The 15,201-nt window shown below is 54.3% G+C and overlaps 6 protein-coding genes across 6 annotated transcripts; 4 read left to right on the top strand and 2 right to left on the bottom strand.

Moving 5' to 3' along the window:
* Positions 1-24: 24 nt before the first annotated feature.
* B0H65DRAFT_507614 (Alpha/Beta hydrolase protein) lies at positions 25-2,491 on the top strand (the record flags this gene model as incomplete). The annotated part of the gene is made up of 4 exons (XM_062828151.1): positions 25-27; positions 319-376; positions 1,132-2,298; positions 2,358-2,491. The coding sequence occupies 4 exons, from the start codon at positions 25-27 to the stop codon at positions 2,489-2,491; spliced, it is 1,362 nt and encodes a 453-aa protein (XP_062682624.1).
* B0H65DRAFT_460723 (uncharacterized protein) lies at positions 2,480-4,302 on the bottom strand. Its single transcript, XM_062826554.1, has one exon. It carries the CDS (start codon positions 3,924-3,926, stop codon positions 2,682-2,684), a length of 1,245 nt encoding a protein of 414 aa, XP_062682623.1. The 5' UTR covers positions 3,927-4,302; the 3' UTR covers positions 2,480-2,681.
* An 87-nt stretch (positions 4,303-4,389) lies between these two features.
* On the top strand, positions 4,390-8,692 carry B0H65DRAFT_521632 (glycylpeptide N-tetradecanoyltransferase). Its single transcript, XM_062828756.1, has 6 exons — positions 4,390-5,475; positions 5,542-6,118; positions 6,180-6,558; positions 7,200-7,206; positions 7,258-7,444; positions 7,505-8,692. The coding sequence occupies exons 1-6, from the start codon at positions 4,730-4,732 to the stop codon at positions 8,489-8,491; spliced, it is 2,883 nt and encodes a 960-aa protein (XP_062682622.1). The 5' UTR covers positions 4,390-4,729; the 3' UTR covers positions 8,492-8,692.
* Positions 8,693-8,717: 25 nt separating this feature from the next.
* On the bottom strand, positions 8,718-10,750 carry B0H65DRAFT_460718 (uncharacterized protein). Its single transcript, XM_062826553.1, has 3 exons — positions 10,493-10,750; positions 10,208-10,425; positions 8,718-10,145 (listed from the first exon to the last, which is right to left on the bottom strand). The coding sequence occupies exons 1-3, from the start codon at positions 10,605-10,607 to the stop codon at positions 8,940-8,942; spliced, it is 1,539 nt and encodes a 512-aa protein (XP_062682621.1). The 5' UTR covers positions 10,608-10,750; the 3' UTR covers positions 8,718-8,939.
* Positions 10,751-11,250: 500 nt separating this feature from the next.
* B0H65DRAFT_507609 (methionine aminopeptidase 1) lies at positions 11,251-12,631 on the top strand (the record flags this gene model as incomplete). The annotated part of the gene is made up of 4 exons (XM_062828150.1): positions 11,251-11,394; positions 11,517-11,547; positions 11,603-12,460; positions 12,528-12,631. The coding sequence occupies 4 exons, from the start codon at positions 11,251-11,253 to the stop codon at positions 12,629-12,631; spliced, it is 1,137 nt and encodes a 378-aa protein (XP_062682620.1).
* A 1,109-nt stretch (positions 12,632-13,740) lies between these two features.
* B0H65DRAFT_150614 (cornichon) lies at positions 13,741-14,954 on the top strand. The gene is made up of 4 exons (XM_062821074.1): positions 13,741-14,001; positions 14,123-14,278; positions 14,351-14,417; positions 14,504-14,954. Exons 1-4 carry the CDS (start codon positions 13,901-13,903, stop codon positions 14,594-14,596), a joined length of 417 nt encoding a protein of 138 aa, XP_062682619.1. The 5' UTR covers positions 13,741-13,900; the 3' UTR covers positions 14,597-14,954.
* Positions 14,955-15,201: the final 247 nt, after the last annotated feature.

The following is a 15,201-nucleotide window of genomic DNA, read 5'->3' as shown; positions in this document are numbered from 1 at the left end:
TATTCGCAATCACTAGCAGCTGCAATGGTCCGAATGGTCCAAGGCACCATCCTCTACAAATAATAGCACCTGCCCGTAGCAGACGGGAGTAATCCTGGATAGGGTAATAAAAGGGGAAAGCGGCCTTGTGATTGGCCGAGCTCGAATGAGGCCCCCTCCAAGTTCCAACGCTTGCAACTTAATCTTGTCTACTCCCCGCCATCTCGGGTTAACAGAACCGTTAAATTTGAGGAAAAGACAACGGTCTAAGCCTTGATAGTCAATGTCATCTCGTCATGACATTCAAACAAACGCGTGTTGCGCATGCGCATGCGACAGAATGAGATGAAAGCCAATGGCGGCAACGTGAAAGAGGCACGTTTGATAGACGCTGATAGTAAGCAAGCCCATCACGGGATTGCGGCTGACTGTGCAATGGGTGGGACGGCGATTAAGCCTCAAGCGCCTGGACCCAATATTATGCTCTTTAGCAGCTTGACGGCAATATCGGTGAGAGCTGCATAGATAACCCTAACCTCGGTGATACTGGTTCTAACTGACCCCAACCCGAGTCCCGCTTTGCCATCCAACGTCGGCTCTTCCTTTGGCAATCTTGGAACCAACATTTCCAACTTTGCAACCAACAAACAACAAACTTCACAAGGCAGTTTGAACATTATGTTTCTCGCTCTTTACCATGGAACAAAAGCGATCTGATTCTATGAGTTAAACATATCAACAAAATACACAAAAATTGCACTCAACGACACTTTCATTTACATATTTCATTCACATGTGAAGGAATCATCATGACATCTTCGGCGGCCTGCCTCGTTCCGGCCCTCGCCGTCGGTGTTCCCGTCGGGATATACGCTCTTTTTCTCGGTCTTGTTTCAATTCCGTATATTCAACGATTGTAAGATTCATTCCGTAGAAAACACCACTCGATTATCGTGTTATAAGAAAGTGTGAACAAAATGTGCTAACCACTTTATCTTCGGTAAGTGCCGTATATGCACACAAAGTCAACACCCTCTGGTGGCCACCACATAACCCCAACCGTCCTGAACGATGGGGGTTTGCAAGTCAGTAGTCTCATCGCCATACCAACACTGGCAATCCCATGACTAACAAACAACCACACAAAAAAAGAAAACCAAGTAACCCCCTTCCCCCTCCACACCCTCGACCACCAAACCCTTTACGCCTGGCACATCCTCCCCCTGGGCCTCTACGCCCGCCACGAATCCGCCCTAGCCGCACAAGACCGCTCCGGTGCAACCGGTGCAACCGGCGGCTTTGTGTCAGACATCACCACCACCCTCAACTTCGCCCTCCTGCGCGACGACCCCGAAGCCCGGCTGGTGCTCTACTTCCACGGCAACGCAGGCCACATAACGCAATCCATCCGCCCGCGCTCCTTCCACGCTCTCACCTCCGTCTCATCCAAGATCCACGTGCTGGCGATTGACTACCGCGGCTTCGGCCTCAGCACGGGCTCGCCGACGGAGGAAGGACTGATTCTCGATGCCAGAGCGGCGGTCGATTGGGCTACCAAGGTTGCCCGCGTCCCCGCGGAAAGGATCGTTTTGTTGGGGCACAGCTTGGGGACGGCGGTGGCGGCTGCTGCTGCCGAGTATTACTGTTGTCCTAGAAGTACGCCTGACGCTGGGGCTGGGTGTAGGTCTTCCGACGATGAAACTGGAGACGACGAAACGAGGGAGACTCGGGAGGGAAGGGGAAGGAGAGAATATAAACCGATGGAGTTTGCCGGCGTCATCCTCGTAGCCGGCTTCTCCTCTCTCCCCACCATGCTATCCGGCTACGCCATAGCCGGCTGGATCCCCGTCCTCCGCCCGCTTTCGTTTTGGCCGTGGTTACTCGGGAAAGTCATGGCCCGCATCGTCGACAAATGGCCCAGCGCCGAGCGGCTTACCCGCCTGACAAAGTCCGCGAAGACGGACGGCCGGAGGCTGAATCTGACGCTGATTCACGCCAGGAATGACTGGGACATTCCGTTTCATGAGGATGATAAGCTTTTCAAGGGGGCGGTGAGGGGACTGGTGGAGGCGGAGCTGGGGATTGGGATGGTGTATGGGGATGGAAGGGATGAGCAGGAATATGAGGAGCGCGAGAGGGTCAGGGAGGAGGAGGAGAGGGAGGTGGAAAGGTGTGTGGAGAATCTGTTGGAGAAGGAAAAGGGGAAGAGGACGGTGGAGAGGTGGATGGGAGATGGTAGGAAGGAGAGGGACAGGGCGGCTGTGACGACGTGGGGGGATGAGGGGGTGGTGATTAGGCAGGAGTTGTGGCCTTATGGTGGTAAGTTGATCCTGGTCCGATGTTGAGGGTGTGAGGCGAAAGCTAATATGGTGGTACAGGACATAATAATCTCATGTTTTATGCGCCGGTGCCGATGGCTGTTATGAGGGCGTTCGGGCTTGTTGAGCAGCCTGAGAGCACCCGGGATAATGGGACGACGGTACGTCGGACGGAAAGTACTATGAATATTTAACGTTGATAAAACCGTGGGATAATCTAGATGTAGGTATGATATAAAATACGTTATTCTGTCGTTATGAACATTTGATGCCGCCACCAGATAATATTGGCCAGTTCTTCTCAGTCATGGAGCATGGCAAGAGCAAATGAAGGTCTAGGAAACAATTCCAGCACACCGAATTACTTCTCCCATCTACGACACCTCAAAAGTCATCATACCCCCAACCCAGCGAGCGGTTCACCGCATTCATGGCATTGACACCCGCCCTGACGAAGCTCGCCGCCCCATCCACCACCGGATGACCAAAAGTCTCCTGCTGGCCCTCCTGGCTGTTCAGCAAGTCCTGCTGATCCAGTGTGCACTGCCTCTTCTCCATCACCGCGCGATTGATCGCCCGTCCCCACATATTATACCACTGGTCCTCGCTGATACTGGCATACTTCCTTTGCCCATCCGCGCCCATGACCGAAAAGTGCCAGTCCGCAAACACGGTCTCGAACCTCTTGGTGCGCAAAAACAAGTACGGCCACGTAAAGATGAACATGAGGCTGAACATGCACAGCCAAATAATCCACCACGTCGTCCGCCACTTGTTGGTCTTGCAATCGTTGTACACATGCACGTACTCGTCCTTCTTGGGAAAACTGATCTCCAGACTGCCGCGGTAGTTGGTCGCGCGCACCAGGTCCGTCAGCTTCTGCACGATCTTCTTGTCGTCGAACCCGACCACGCGCCGCTCCAGCGTCAAGCATTTCAGTCCGGCGTGGCTGGCGCAGTACCGGTGGCACCACTCGGCCAGCGTCGGCTTCTCGGCTAAGCCGACCTCGATATGGCGACTAGCCCCCGGCGCGCGCTTGCGGAGGACGGTGCCGCGACGGACTTTCTCGTCGTTTTCGGCGGTGCGCAGCTGCATGAGCGAGGTTTGTGAGACAACGTCCGAGTAGAGGTAGGGTGTCAGCTCGACGTGAAGGTCGAAGTCCGTAACTTCTTCCGAGTCGTTCTTACGACGCCCGTTTTGAGGGTCGGTTATGTCCTTGCGGCGCTTGTGCGTGCCGTGGATGCGGACGAAGGGCCGGAGTGGCTGTTTGGCCCATAGTTCGATGTGTTTCTGGAGGAACTTGGGGTCACTGTCCAGGCGCGGGTCGAGGTAGAGTTCGGTGCCGGTGGGCTCGTCTCTTTTGTAGTTCTTCGCCCAGTCTCCGGGGGGAAGGATATTGTTTGGGTGGCTGATATAGGGCGGCACGCCAGAGGGGAGAAGAGGAGCACTACTACTGCTTCCCGGGGCAATGATTTCATCGTAGAGGGGCGGGAGGTCGTCAATGTTCAGCTCTGGGGCATCGGTATCCAAAGTCCCATCAAGTGGAACGGCGTGTGAGTGTTCACCGGGTTGAGTGTGCAGGGAGATGGCATCATTACTGAAGCCGATAGGTGGTGAGGGTTTCCCCATGATGACAATCTTGTATCGAGTCTGCGGTATGAAGAAAAGTGTATAGGTAAGATAGTTGTCAACTGGTATAAGACTGTCAGTAGGAAGAAAAGTAGAAGGATAGAGGTGAAGGAAGGAGGGGGGAGTGAGTGGGTGATCAACTGGTGATATAAAGTATTGAAGTTGAGGTTGTTGAAGAATGAGAGAAGATGAATGGTCAGCTTCTTTGACAGCGAAGGCAGCAGTGAGTGGCGCAGCAACAATCTCAACTGCATATGGTTAGTTCGAGGCATTTACACGGGCTTTTTGCTCGATTTCCTGTTGGATCCACCATGAGTCCAAACTATGTAGATAGTTAATTTCTGAAGACTAAAGTTCCAAGTTATGTGTATTAAATGTTGTACAGTACAGGAATGTCGTGACATGGAATGATCCGATGCCCGATGAAAGCCGTTGAGAGCTCCACTTTTCCCTCTCGGTGCGTACCGAGCTTGTCCCCTGCACCTGACAGCTTGGGCTGCCTTGCGTGGAGGACCCCGCTTGCCCCGCTGACCCCTTCTGTGAGACGATGGGGGAATGCGCTAACGGGGACACGACACGCCAGCAGGAGCTCATGGATTGGAGTGGAGCTGGGGTTTCGTCTGTCAATTCAACAAGAATCCAATCTCTCTCCTTCCCCACGTCTCTTCCAATTATTCGATCCTCAGATCATCTCAACTCTCACCTGGACGTGAGGGCAGTTTTAAAGTGCGCGACATTGCTTCTCGACTCTACGACGACAACGACGATTATCCCCCGAGTGCGCGTCCATCACTTTGTCAACAATGCCGCCGACCGAAGAGTCCAAGCCTGTTGACCCGGCCCAGGAGAAGCAGGCCGCCGAGGCTCTTGCTTCCCTCAAGGAAAGCCAGCAGCCCGCCGCCGACGAGTCCGGTTCCGACGATGAGGGCGCCGACGATGAGGGCGCCGACGGCACCGCCCAGGCTGGATCCAGCTCCACAAAGAAGAAGAACAAGAAGAAGAGCAAGAAGAAGAACAAGGACAAGTCCGCCTCTACCGAATCATCTGCTGAGGTGGGCTTGACGGAGGCGCTGGCGCAGGCAGACCCCAAGTCAGCCCTCAGTGGCTTGACCTCCAAGCAGATTCAGGAGTTCATCGACCTGAACCCCGCCCTTGCCAACGAGCTGCTAGCGGCGTCCGGTAGCTCGGGAACAGTCGACGTGATGGAAGCCTTCAAGAAACTCAAGATTCAGGATATCATCACCGGTCTTGCCAGCAGCGGAAAGAACCGCAAGGATATGGCGTCATACAAGTTCTGGGCCACCCAGCCTGTGCCCCAGTTCGGCGAGGAGAAGCCGGTCATCTTTGAGGAGGGACCCCTCAAGATCCAAAAAGTCGAAGACATTCCCGATGAGCCGATCCCACTTAACCTGGCGCCTTTCCGATGGGTTACCATGGATCTCACAGACGAGAAGCAAATGCAGGAGGTCGAGAAGCTCTTGTACGGTCACTTTGTGGAGGACGACGAGGCCATGTTCCGTTTCAAGTACTCGACCTCTATTCTGAAGTGGTAAGTGACTTGGTTAGGGTTGTTTCTATCGCGTCTATGTGGCTTGTGCTAATCACGTTGGGCTAGGTCGCTCATGTCTCCTGGCTGGAGAAAGGAATGGCACGTCGGTATCCGTAGCGGTGACACCCTTTGCGCTTTCATCGCTGCCGTTCCTACCGAGATCCGCATTCGCGACAAGGTTATCCAGGGCTCCGAGGTCAACTTCCTCTGCATCCACAAGAAGCTTAGAGGCAAGCGCTTGGCTCCCGTCCTCATCAAGGAAATCACTCGCCGCATCAACCGTGAGGGTATCTGGCAAGCCATCTACACCGGCGGTATCGTCTTGCCCAGGCCCGTCAGCACTTGCCGCTACTACCACCGTGCGCTCAACTGGCAGAAGCTGTACGAGGTTGGTTTCAGCCCGTGCCCTTCCAACAGCAAGCCGGCCTTCCAAGTTCGCAAGTACGCCCTTCCGGAACAGACCTCGACCAAGGGACTTCGCGAACTTCAGGCCAAGGATCTCGATGCGGTACACAGCCTGCTTGAGCGCTACCTGAAGCGTTTCGAGCTTACCCCAGTATGGAACCGGGAGGAGGCGGAACACTGGCTCCTTCACAAGAAGGATTCTTATGCCGAGCAGGTCGTGTACTCGTATGTTGTTGAGGTAAGTTTTCAGTTACAATCCGCTTTCCTGGCAGTTGAACTCGTACGCTAATCTGATGTAGGATGCCTCGGGCAAAATCACCGACTTCTTCTCCTTTTACCTTCTCGAGTCGACAGTCATCAAGCACCCGAAGCACAATTCGATCCGCGCCGCTTACATGTTCTACTATGCCACCGAGACCGCTTTCACCGAGCCCGTCGACAAGGGTGCCCTCCAGAAGCGCCTGAACGATCTGATGGCCGATGCTCTGATCCTCGCCAAGCGCCACAACTTTGATGTCTTCAACGCTCTTTCTCTCATGGACAATGCTCTCTTTTTGGAGAAGCAGAAGTTCGGACCGGGTGATGGCCAGCTTCACTACTACCTGTTCAACTACAAGGCAAACCCCATCCACGGTGGTGTCGACAAGAAGAACAGGCTGGATGAGGATAACTTGAGCGGTATCGGCTTTGTCATGGTCTAAGAGGCGGATTTGGGTTAAGGTGCTGTTGATTGCTTTCAGGGTGGCTTACTGTGTTTGAACAAGAGTTGCCTGCATATAAACAATACCTGACGGATACCAGCGGGGTTAGCATCAAAAGTTAGGAGCAAATGTAATACTATTGATATTGAGCCTGGCGCTGCCAGACGATGAAGGTCTACATGGTTGGCCTGGAACCGTGCCTTCTTGACGCGGGATTGGTTTTCCACGGGCCGAACCGGGGACTTCACCGACGACCTCTCCAGTCTTGAGCCCCAACATGTTCGCGATGCGAGTCTTCATCCAGGGATTGCGCCAACGCCTTCATGAATGCTTCCACGACATTCCTGTTACAGCCGGACCGATAAGCTTATCAATCTGTCCCACTTTTTATACGTTCTACCAATCGGAGTGTTTCGATGTCGGGGACCAGCACAATCACATGGGACGCTGGCCGACAAGGTGCCCCAATTCCCCTGAGCCGCCACCACGAACACCGAGCCATCTACCTATTTACTTGGCCTTAACAGCGTGCTTTGACCGTCAATCCCGTCTCATCTCAACAATAATCTATGGCCCGCCAGTTCATATCTCTTCTCATCACGAGCAAAATACCCCAAGATGTAATGTTAAGATGCTCACCCAAATACTATGCACTCACTAACACTTTTTCTCTCAGGGCCCAAACAACAACGCGCAAGCCTCAAGTGCCGACCGTGGCCGAGACCATCAAGCACCCAGCCTTTCCCACGGCGATATGGAATCTCGAGCCCGATCAAAGTGGCCTGACTCCGGTCGCTGTCGGCCGCGGCGGGCCTTTGAACGTGAGCTGGGAGATTCACGGTGAAGGGCCCATCAAGGTTTTGGTATGAGCCCTCGACTCAGTCTAGTCCTCACAACCAACACCATCACTAACACTCTCGCAGTTCATCATGGGTCTCGGAGGTCTCAAAACCGCCTGGCAGCGTCAAACCCTCTACTTCGGCCACCAAAACCGCGACAAGTACTCCGTCCTCCTCCTCGACAACCGCGGCATGGGCGACTCGGACAAGCCTCTCATGCGCTACAGCAGCAGCGAGATGGCCCGGGACTGGATCGACGTTCTCGTCCACATCGGCTGGCTTCCCGCTCCTCCCTCCCCATCTTCTTCCGCCACCAGTACCTCCCGTTCTTCACATTCCGGGCCACCCCTCCCCATCCCCGCCGAACGCACCCTCCACGTAGTCGGCCTCTCCCTCGGCGGCATGATCGCCCAAGAACTCGCCTGCCTCATCCCCACCGCCATCTCCTCTCTCAATCTCTGCTGCACAGCCGCCGCCATCGAAAACACCACCACCTTCACCGAAAACGTCGCCAACCGCATCCGCATGCTCATGCCCAAGCCCGTCGACCAGTCCATCGCCGACACCGCTCGCCAGCTCTTTGCGCACGCGTGGCTCGAACAGCCAGATGACTGCGAGGTCCCCGACCCGGCCACGACTCCCAAATGTGGTCCTCCCAACCCTTTATCCCCCAAAATCCCCCGCCCTGCCGGGCCGGAATATCTCAAGTTCGATAACAACGCGCAAAGGTTCGTGGCGCAGGAGATGCACAAACGTCTTGATCCCGCCCGCTTCGGGCTCAAGGGGTTTTTGTTACAATTAATTGCGGCGGGGTGGCATCACAAGTCAGCCGAGCAACTGGTGAAAATGGCGGATGAGGTGGGGAGGGAGAGGATTCTGGTTATGCATGGGACGGAGGATGATATGATTACCGTGCCGCATGGACGGAAGTTGATTGAGATTATTAAGCCGGAGGCTGGGCTGATTGAGGAGGGCATGGGACATGCGCCGGTGGTGGAGAGGACGGGGTGGTATCATGGGGTGTTGGTGGAGAGGATTGAGAAGGGGGAGGGGCTGGATGGGAGGGTGTAATGGGTAGGGGGAGGGGGTTGGGTGGTGATGAAGAGAGAGGGAGGGAGGGGCGAGGACGGTTGGTAATGGGTTATGGTGATGTTATTGATCGTTTAATGGGGGCGTGGAGTTTTGGAGCGTGTGATTCTAGCATGTACTACATCCTTTCGAAGTGGGATCTTGCCCGCAGGTGTTGGCTATAATGATACCTACGTTTCCACATACCACGTTTGACCTTGATTTTTACGTCCTGCGGAAGCGGCACTTCATACCTCAACAGCAAACTGATAAAATCTGCGAGTACACAAGGTTCATTCCAAGCGAGAACTCAAAACCCGTCCTTCGAACATGTATGGTAACTCAAAAGTCCAAATTCATATCCGTTTTCCACATGCTACACGTAAATCGTACACACAAAACTCTCCTTTCTCATTTTTTCACCACCCACCTCGAAGCAAAGACGTCCAGTTTACCGCCTTCTCCCATGAATCGTCCTACAAACCATCCCCATAAAATTATAAAACACCCCATACGCCGCCCTGCCAATGGCGCCCTTATACCTGAACCACAGCCACATCCCCCCAACCAGCAGCGGCAGGCCGACGCCGCCTACAAGACTGCGCACCAAGACCTGGCCCTGATGCTCACTCTTCCTCACCACCTCGGAATACCTCTCATTCCCAAACGACACCCTAGAATACTTGGTCTGCCACCCCAGACTCGGCACGTAAACCGACAACCACTCCTCCAGCGCCTTGCGCCACCTGTAAACGGGAGACAGCACCGATGACCTCATCTCGATGTAATTCTGCAGCGCCAGGTCGTTGATGGCGTGCGCATCCGGCACGCGCACGGCGCTGTACTCGGCCAACGCGATCTCCCGCTGCGAGGCCTCGAGGCTGCTGTCGTCGTTGGTCATGCGGTCGTGCTTGTCGAGGATGTCGAACAGGATGCGGACGTCTTCCAAACCCGCGTTCATGCCCTGGCCGTAGAAGGGGACCATGGCGTGGGCGGCGTCGCCGACGATGACGACGGACGAGGAGAAGTGGTAGGGTTTGCACTTGATGCTGATGAGCGGGAGGTGGGGGTTGGACTGGAATTGGGAGACGAGGTCGGCGGGGGCGATCAGGGAGGTTACGCCGGGGAAGTACTTGTCGAAGAACTGCGGGATTGAAGTGCCGGTGGTGTCGGCTTCGAGTTGCTCGTAGATGGCGGCTGGGGCGAAGAGGGTGCAGGTGAAGGAGCCGTCTTCGGACGGGATGGCGATGAACATGAATTCCTTGCCGGGCCAGATGTGCAGGTGGTTGGGCGATATCCTGAACTTGGACTTGGCTGATGATGATGAGGAGTCGGCTTTGGGAGCGATTTGGAACTCGCACCATAAAGTGTCGATGTACTGTTGCTGGTAATCCATGCGGGCAAACTTCATCAGGTGGTAGCGGACGGCGGAGTGCGCACCATCGGCGCCGATCATAAAGTCGAAGTCGATTTCGATTTCGCGGGATCGGTCTCGTAGGTTGTAGGTGCTCTCGTCTTTGACTTCGAACCAGGCCTTGTTCCGCTTGAAATCGGCGCCGGTGAGTTTGTGGTTGAAGAAGAAGGTGACGTTGGGCATCTCCTCGAGCATGTCGAGAAGGCGCTTGTTCAGGTCGCCACGGTCGATGGCGAGGATGCTCTGATCTATTCATCAACACATCTGCTCTGTGAGGGGATGCAAAAAGGGCGATGGGGCCTTACCCGTCCATGAATGTCGTAGTCTTGAGCTTCTTCATACAACTTTCCGTCGGGTCGCTTGCCGTGGATCATGCGGCCTCTCATGGGGATGGTCACCCCCATGACATAATCGATGAGTCTTGGTTGGTTGGCATGGCGCATAGCATTGAGGCCGCGTTCTGAAAGAGCCAAGTTAATGGACCTTGTGAAGTTGAGTGGTGTTGTTGAAGGATCGCGGAGGTCTGGTAGTCTGTTAGCAATGAGATCTTGAAGCTTGACTCATATAAGTCAGCAAATTGAAAGACTCACCACCGCGCAGCTCATAAATCTCAACATCGTGACCACGATTGGCCGCATAAAGAGCAGCCAATGAGCCGACCGGGCCAGCGCCGATGACGACAACCTTTTGCTTTCTCTCCTCCATTTTCGAAATCTGGTGTTTGAGAGAATTTCCTAGCCTGCCGCTCTAGTAAGCCGGGAATCGGAAAAGTAAGGTAATGTCGGTGGAAATAAAATATGTTAGTGATTGCATCAGATCCCATGCGATATACAGTCCGATAATTGTCCGTGCCAAGTGATCCACTGCCGACGCCTTCTTGGTGCACTAACACCACAAAAGGCTTAGTGCTAACGAACAAGGTGGTGTCTGGGCCACTTAGGTAAGCGGCCTGGTCCCTTGTCTGGGCCAATAGAGCCCCACCCGTCCCGCTGCCTTGTCTCGCCTGTGTCGGAAGGGCGCAAGACAGCGGCGCCAAAATAATTGTCCTGCCGCATCCCGTTTCGTTGTCACTTCTTCAGGTGTCTCACGCCCTTTGAACAACAAACTCTCCTACCTACCCAACACGAGGTCACAAAGGTACTTTTATTTGCTTCAGACCCTGTGCCTTCCGGTCAACCTCTACGCAACTTCACTCTTGCTTCCCTCCGGCACATCGTACTTTTCTCGTCGTCACAGAGCAACTCTGCCCGACATCCTCGCTTCCACCTGCGATCGTCAAGCTAACTTATCGGCCCCTCTTTCCTCTCGATAACCACAGACAGCAACACTATAGTTTAATACTACCACCATGACCGAACAACCCCCCGCGAAGAAGAAGTGCCTCGGCGCCGACTGCGAAAACGATGCCGGCACCCTCCAATGCCCCAAGTGCTTGAGCCTGGGTATCAAGGGCAGCTTCTTCTGCTCCCAAGACTGCTTCAAGAAGAACTGGGTACGGCGCATTCTCTTTGGATTTCCTCATCCCATATGTCTCCTCTCGGCCGGGTCTTATACACTGCTTGGACTTGGACTTGCATGTGAACCTTGATAGCTGACCCTTTGGTTGCCCAATAGAACACTCACAAGGAGCTTCACAAGCTTGCCAGTAAATCAACCCGCTTCCCCCCCTGCCAGAGCGCATATCTAAAACTCTGTTCCAGGCCCCGAAACCTACAACCCCTTCCCTTCCTTCAGCTACACCGGCCCTCTCCGCCCCGTCTACCCTCTTTCGCCGAGGCGCGTTGTCCCCAAGTCGATCCCCCATCCCGACTATGCCGAAAGCGGTATTCCCGGCGGCGGCCGTACGAGGTCCAACAAGATTGAGCAGCTAGACGAGAAGGGTCGCGAGGGCATGCGCAAGGTCTGCCGCCTCGCCCGTGAGGTTCTCGACGTCGCCGCCGCTGCCATCCGCCCTGGCATCACCACCGACGACCTCGACAAGATCGTGCACGACGCCTGCATCGAGCGCAACTCGTACCCTTCGCCCTTGAACTACAACTTCTTCCCCAAGTCCGTCTGCACATCGCTCAACGAGGTCATCTGCCACGGCATTCCCGACAAGCGCGTTCTTGTCGACGGCGACATCCTCAACCTCGACGTTACCCTCTACCACGAGGGCTACCACGGCGATCTGAACGAGACATACTACGTCGGCGACAAGGCCAAGGCCGACCCCGACTCGGTGCGCGTCACCGAGACGGCCCGCGAGTGCTTGGAGGAGGCCATCAAGCTGGTCAAGCCCGGCACTCTGTTCCGCGACTTTGGCAACGTGATCGAGGCGCACGCTAAGAGCCGCGGCTGCAGCGTCATCCGCACCTACGTCGGCCACGGCATCAACAAGACCTTCCACTGCCCGCCCAACATCCCTCACTACGCTAAGAACAGGGCGGTTGGCGAGTGCAAGCCTGGAATGACCTTCACCATCGAGCCCATGATTGCGCTGGGCAAGTACCGCGATGTTACCTGGCCCGATAACTGGACTTCTACCACCATTGATGGCAAGAGGACCGCTCAGTTCGGTAAGTGCTGTTATGATGCCGTAGGTGATGGCTGAGTGGTGGGATGTCGACTAATCCTGCTTAACAGAACACACTCTCTTGGTCACCGAGACCGGTGTCGAGATTTTGACGGCGCGCACGGCTGACTCTCCTGGCGGCCCGATACCAATGCCTACTGCTGCTGCTGCTTGAGTTGGGTCGGACGTTTAAAAAGTGAGGTGTGCATCGTTATTGGAATAAAAAGGCGTTTAGAGGGATTAGTGTTGTGGTATAGAATTGTGCCGTAGCGTTCAATGCCTGAGTTGATACCCAGTGATATAAGAAGAAAAGTGGGAAGCCCGAGGCCATGGCTACGGCGCTTTTGACTTTCATCCGAATCCAACTCTGGCTTTCAATCAGATTGGTTTTTGAGATCTGATAAGTTCAGATCTGAAAAGACACTGATTTGGGGTATGGCAGAGCTGGGAGGTACGCTGTGTTAAAATCGCTCATTTTGAAAGGCAGTTCGAAGACTATGATATCATGTGGCAGGACGGAGTTCCTAGATATTCATTCGGGGAGGGATTCGGGAAGTTCACGGCGGACTCGGCGGTGATTGTGGAGAACCGGGTCCGGAGCTCTCTTTCTCTCTACAGAAGCAGCTAGATTGTGACTGCTTGGATAGACTGCTAGACACTTACATAGACGTCTAATGTTTCGCCATACCTAATACTAAAGTGTTAGTAATTTCATGGTCAACTTGGAAAATGAGGACTCAGGAGAACTATAGTAAGAATCTGAGAAGTTATGTTGAGAAGCTGTTTGTTGAGAGCTCGAGGCTCTCGCCAACTCGATGCTTCCCGTCGTCTTCATGCCGCTTTTGCCCCACCTCGGTCGGGCTTATAGTGGAGCTTTGAGGGAGAGAAGCTTGGGCCAACTTGGCCGCCCAACAGGCTCCAGGGGCAGTCTTGGCAACTGGGCTCAGGCTGGCAGTTCACGGCGAAAAAGAGTGGAAGGAGGCTTTCATCATCGAGGAAGCCCCGAGACACCAGCTGCCTTGCCCCCCCGACCAACGCCGGAGCACCAACCACCAACAACCCTCCACTCTTCCAGAACCTCCAGCTGTCTCCACGCAACCAAGTGAGTCTTCCCACCACTGCCCCGAGTCCGCCAACTTGCGACCGCCTTTTTTCTTTCCCAAAACACCAAAAAGATCAACAAGACGGCTTTTCCCAAGTCTATAATCCCGCCTCTAACTTGACAACCAGCTCCAAGTACAAGCACCGACACCGGCGCGCCCGAAGCTTGACACACTTCCCCTTTCTCCCGATCGAACTCTATCGTCCGACTTCGATTCCATCATAATTGCGCACGCTATCTGTCGGGCACGTACAACATCTCGAACAAGCTCGCGCAAACCGAGTCCAACCAACTACACTACCGAAGCTCTAGCTATCATCCGATAAGCAAACAACCACCAAAATGTCGGGCGAGGCGTGGCTATACCTGTTTGCGGTGCTTATAAACGCCGTCAACCTCTTCCTTCAAGTCTTCTTCACCATCATGTACAGCGATCTGGAATGGTACGTTAGTTATCTATCCCCCTTCTCGAGGGGTTATTCGAGCTCACTGGACTCGGCACCCCGCGCGTGTTGTGGCTTGCGCCCCTTTCTCCAGCAGGCAGCTACTAACGGCATCTTGCAGCGATTACATCAACCCTATTGACCTCTGCAACCGCCTCAACACCTACATCATCCCCGAAGTCGCCGTCCACGGTTTCCTCACCTTCCTCTTCCTTATCAACGGTTACTGGCTGCCTCTCGTACTCAACGTGCCCCTTGTCGCCTGGAACGTCAAGAAGTAAGTTTTCATCCGTCTAGATAAACAACATCCACAGCTAGCACGAACCGAGTAACTAACCATGCGGTACAGGATCGTTGACAACGCCCATCTCCTGGACGCCACTGAGATCTTCCGCAAGCTTAACGTTCACAAGAAGGTACGTCATCTGATCAGCAAAACAAGCCACGTCCGCCGTGGTGGAGCCTCTAGGAACCACTTCTAACCGATTTGCGCGCTCTCTAGGAATCTTTCACCAAGCTCGGCTTCCACCTCATTCTGTTCTTCTTCTACTTGTACAGCATGATTGTGGCCCTCATCAGAGACGAGGCCCACTAGGAAACGGCCGTCGCTCGCTAAGCTGAACTGGACTTCTCGTTTCACACGATACCGCAACGAGGTCTCTCGGATTCGGGCGCAGAGTTCTCTTATCGGAGCTCGTGCTCGCATCTCCACCACCATTATCTTTCTCGAAAGTACATAACGGCGATGGGCACACTGGTACTCAGTGCCTCAAACACACACAAAAATCATATACAGAACAACCACAGGCAAGCAAGCAGGCAGGCAGGATCCTCGGCGACGGGTATTTGCAAAAGGACGGAAACGGTTCATGAGCGGAACACACGAAGACGACTTGATAGATGGAATGGGATGGCATGAAGCTATGAAGAGATGGCGGGAATGATTTTTATTTGATGGAGAAGAGGAGGACGAACTGGACGGTTTTGGCTTCTTTAATATGGAGGGAAACCCAACTGACGGTTGCCAGGAAGGAGGCAACCGCCTTGCTGTGCGCCTCGGTTGGCATGACAGCTGGATAGACGGGGAAAAGAAATGATTAAAAAGAGTTTACGACCTCTTTTGCGATACCAATGGGTGTACGCTGGGGGATGAGATGGAGAGACGCATACTGTATTTTACTGCTTGATCAAGTATGTAAT

Source organism: Neurospora tetraspora, assembly GCF_033439725.1.
Source record: "Neurospora tetraspora strain CBS 560.94 chromosome Unknown B0H65scaffold_3, whole genome shotgun sequence".
NCBI lineage: Eukaryota > Fungi > Ascomycota > Sordariomycetes > Sordariales > Sordariaceae > Neurospora > Neurospora tetraspora.
This window is presented reverse-complemented; position numbering and strand designations above follow the sequence as displayed.

What these genes read in the sequence shown, in the direction of transcription:
- B0H65DRAFT_150614 (XM_062821074.1), top strand. Translation starts at nt 13,901, where the DNA reads ATGTCGGGCGAGGCGTGGCTATACCTGTTTGCGGTGCTTATAAACGCC. An exon ending in ATGTACAGCGATCTGGAATG is followed by an intron (nt 14,002 to 14,122) that starts GTACGTTAGTTA and finishes GGCATCTTGCAG; the next exon opens with CGATTACATCAACCCTATTG. An exon ending in GTCGCCTGGAACGTCAAGAA is followed by an intron (nt 14,279 to 14,350) that starts GTAAGTTTTCAT and finishes CATGCGGTACAG; the next exon opens with GATCGTTGACAACGCCCATC.
- B0H65DRAFT_460718 (XM_062826553.1), bottom strand. Translation starts at nt 10,607, where the DNA reads ATGGAGGAGAGAAAGCAAAAGGTTGTCGTCATCGGCGCTGGCCCGGTC. An exon ending in GATTTATGAGCTGCGCGGTG is followed by an intron (nt 10,426 to 10,492) that starts GTGAGTCTTTCA and finishes ACAGACTACCAG; the next exon opens with ACCTCCGCGATCCTTCAACA. An exon ending in ACTACGACATTCATGGACGG is followed by an intron (nt 10,146 to 10,207) that starts GTAAGGCCCCAT and finishes TGAATAGATCAG; the next exon opens with AGCATCCTCGCCATCGACCG.
- B0H65DRAFT_460723 (XM_062826554.1), bottom strand. Translation starts at nt 3,926, where the DNA reads ATGGGGAAACCCTCACCACCTATCGGCTTCAGTAATGATGCCATCTCC.
- B0H65DRAFT_521632 (XM_062828756.1), top strand. Translation starts at nt 4,730, where the DNA reads ATGCCGCCGACCGAAGAGTCCAAGCCTGTTGACCCGGCCCAGGAGAAG. An exon ending in TGTACTCGTATGTTGTTGAG is followed by an intron (nt 6,119 to 6,179) that starts GTAAGTTTTCAG and finishes AATCTGATGTAG; the next exon opens with GATGCCTCGGGCAAAATCAC. An exon ending in AAGGGCCCATCAAGGTTTTG is followed by an intron (nt 7,445 to 7,504) that starts GTATGAGCCCTC and finishes ACACTCTCGCAG; the next exon opens with TTCATCATGGGTCTCGGAGG.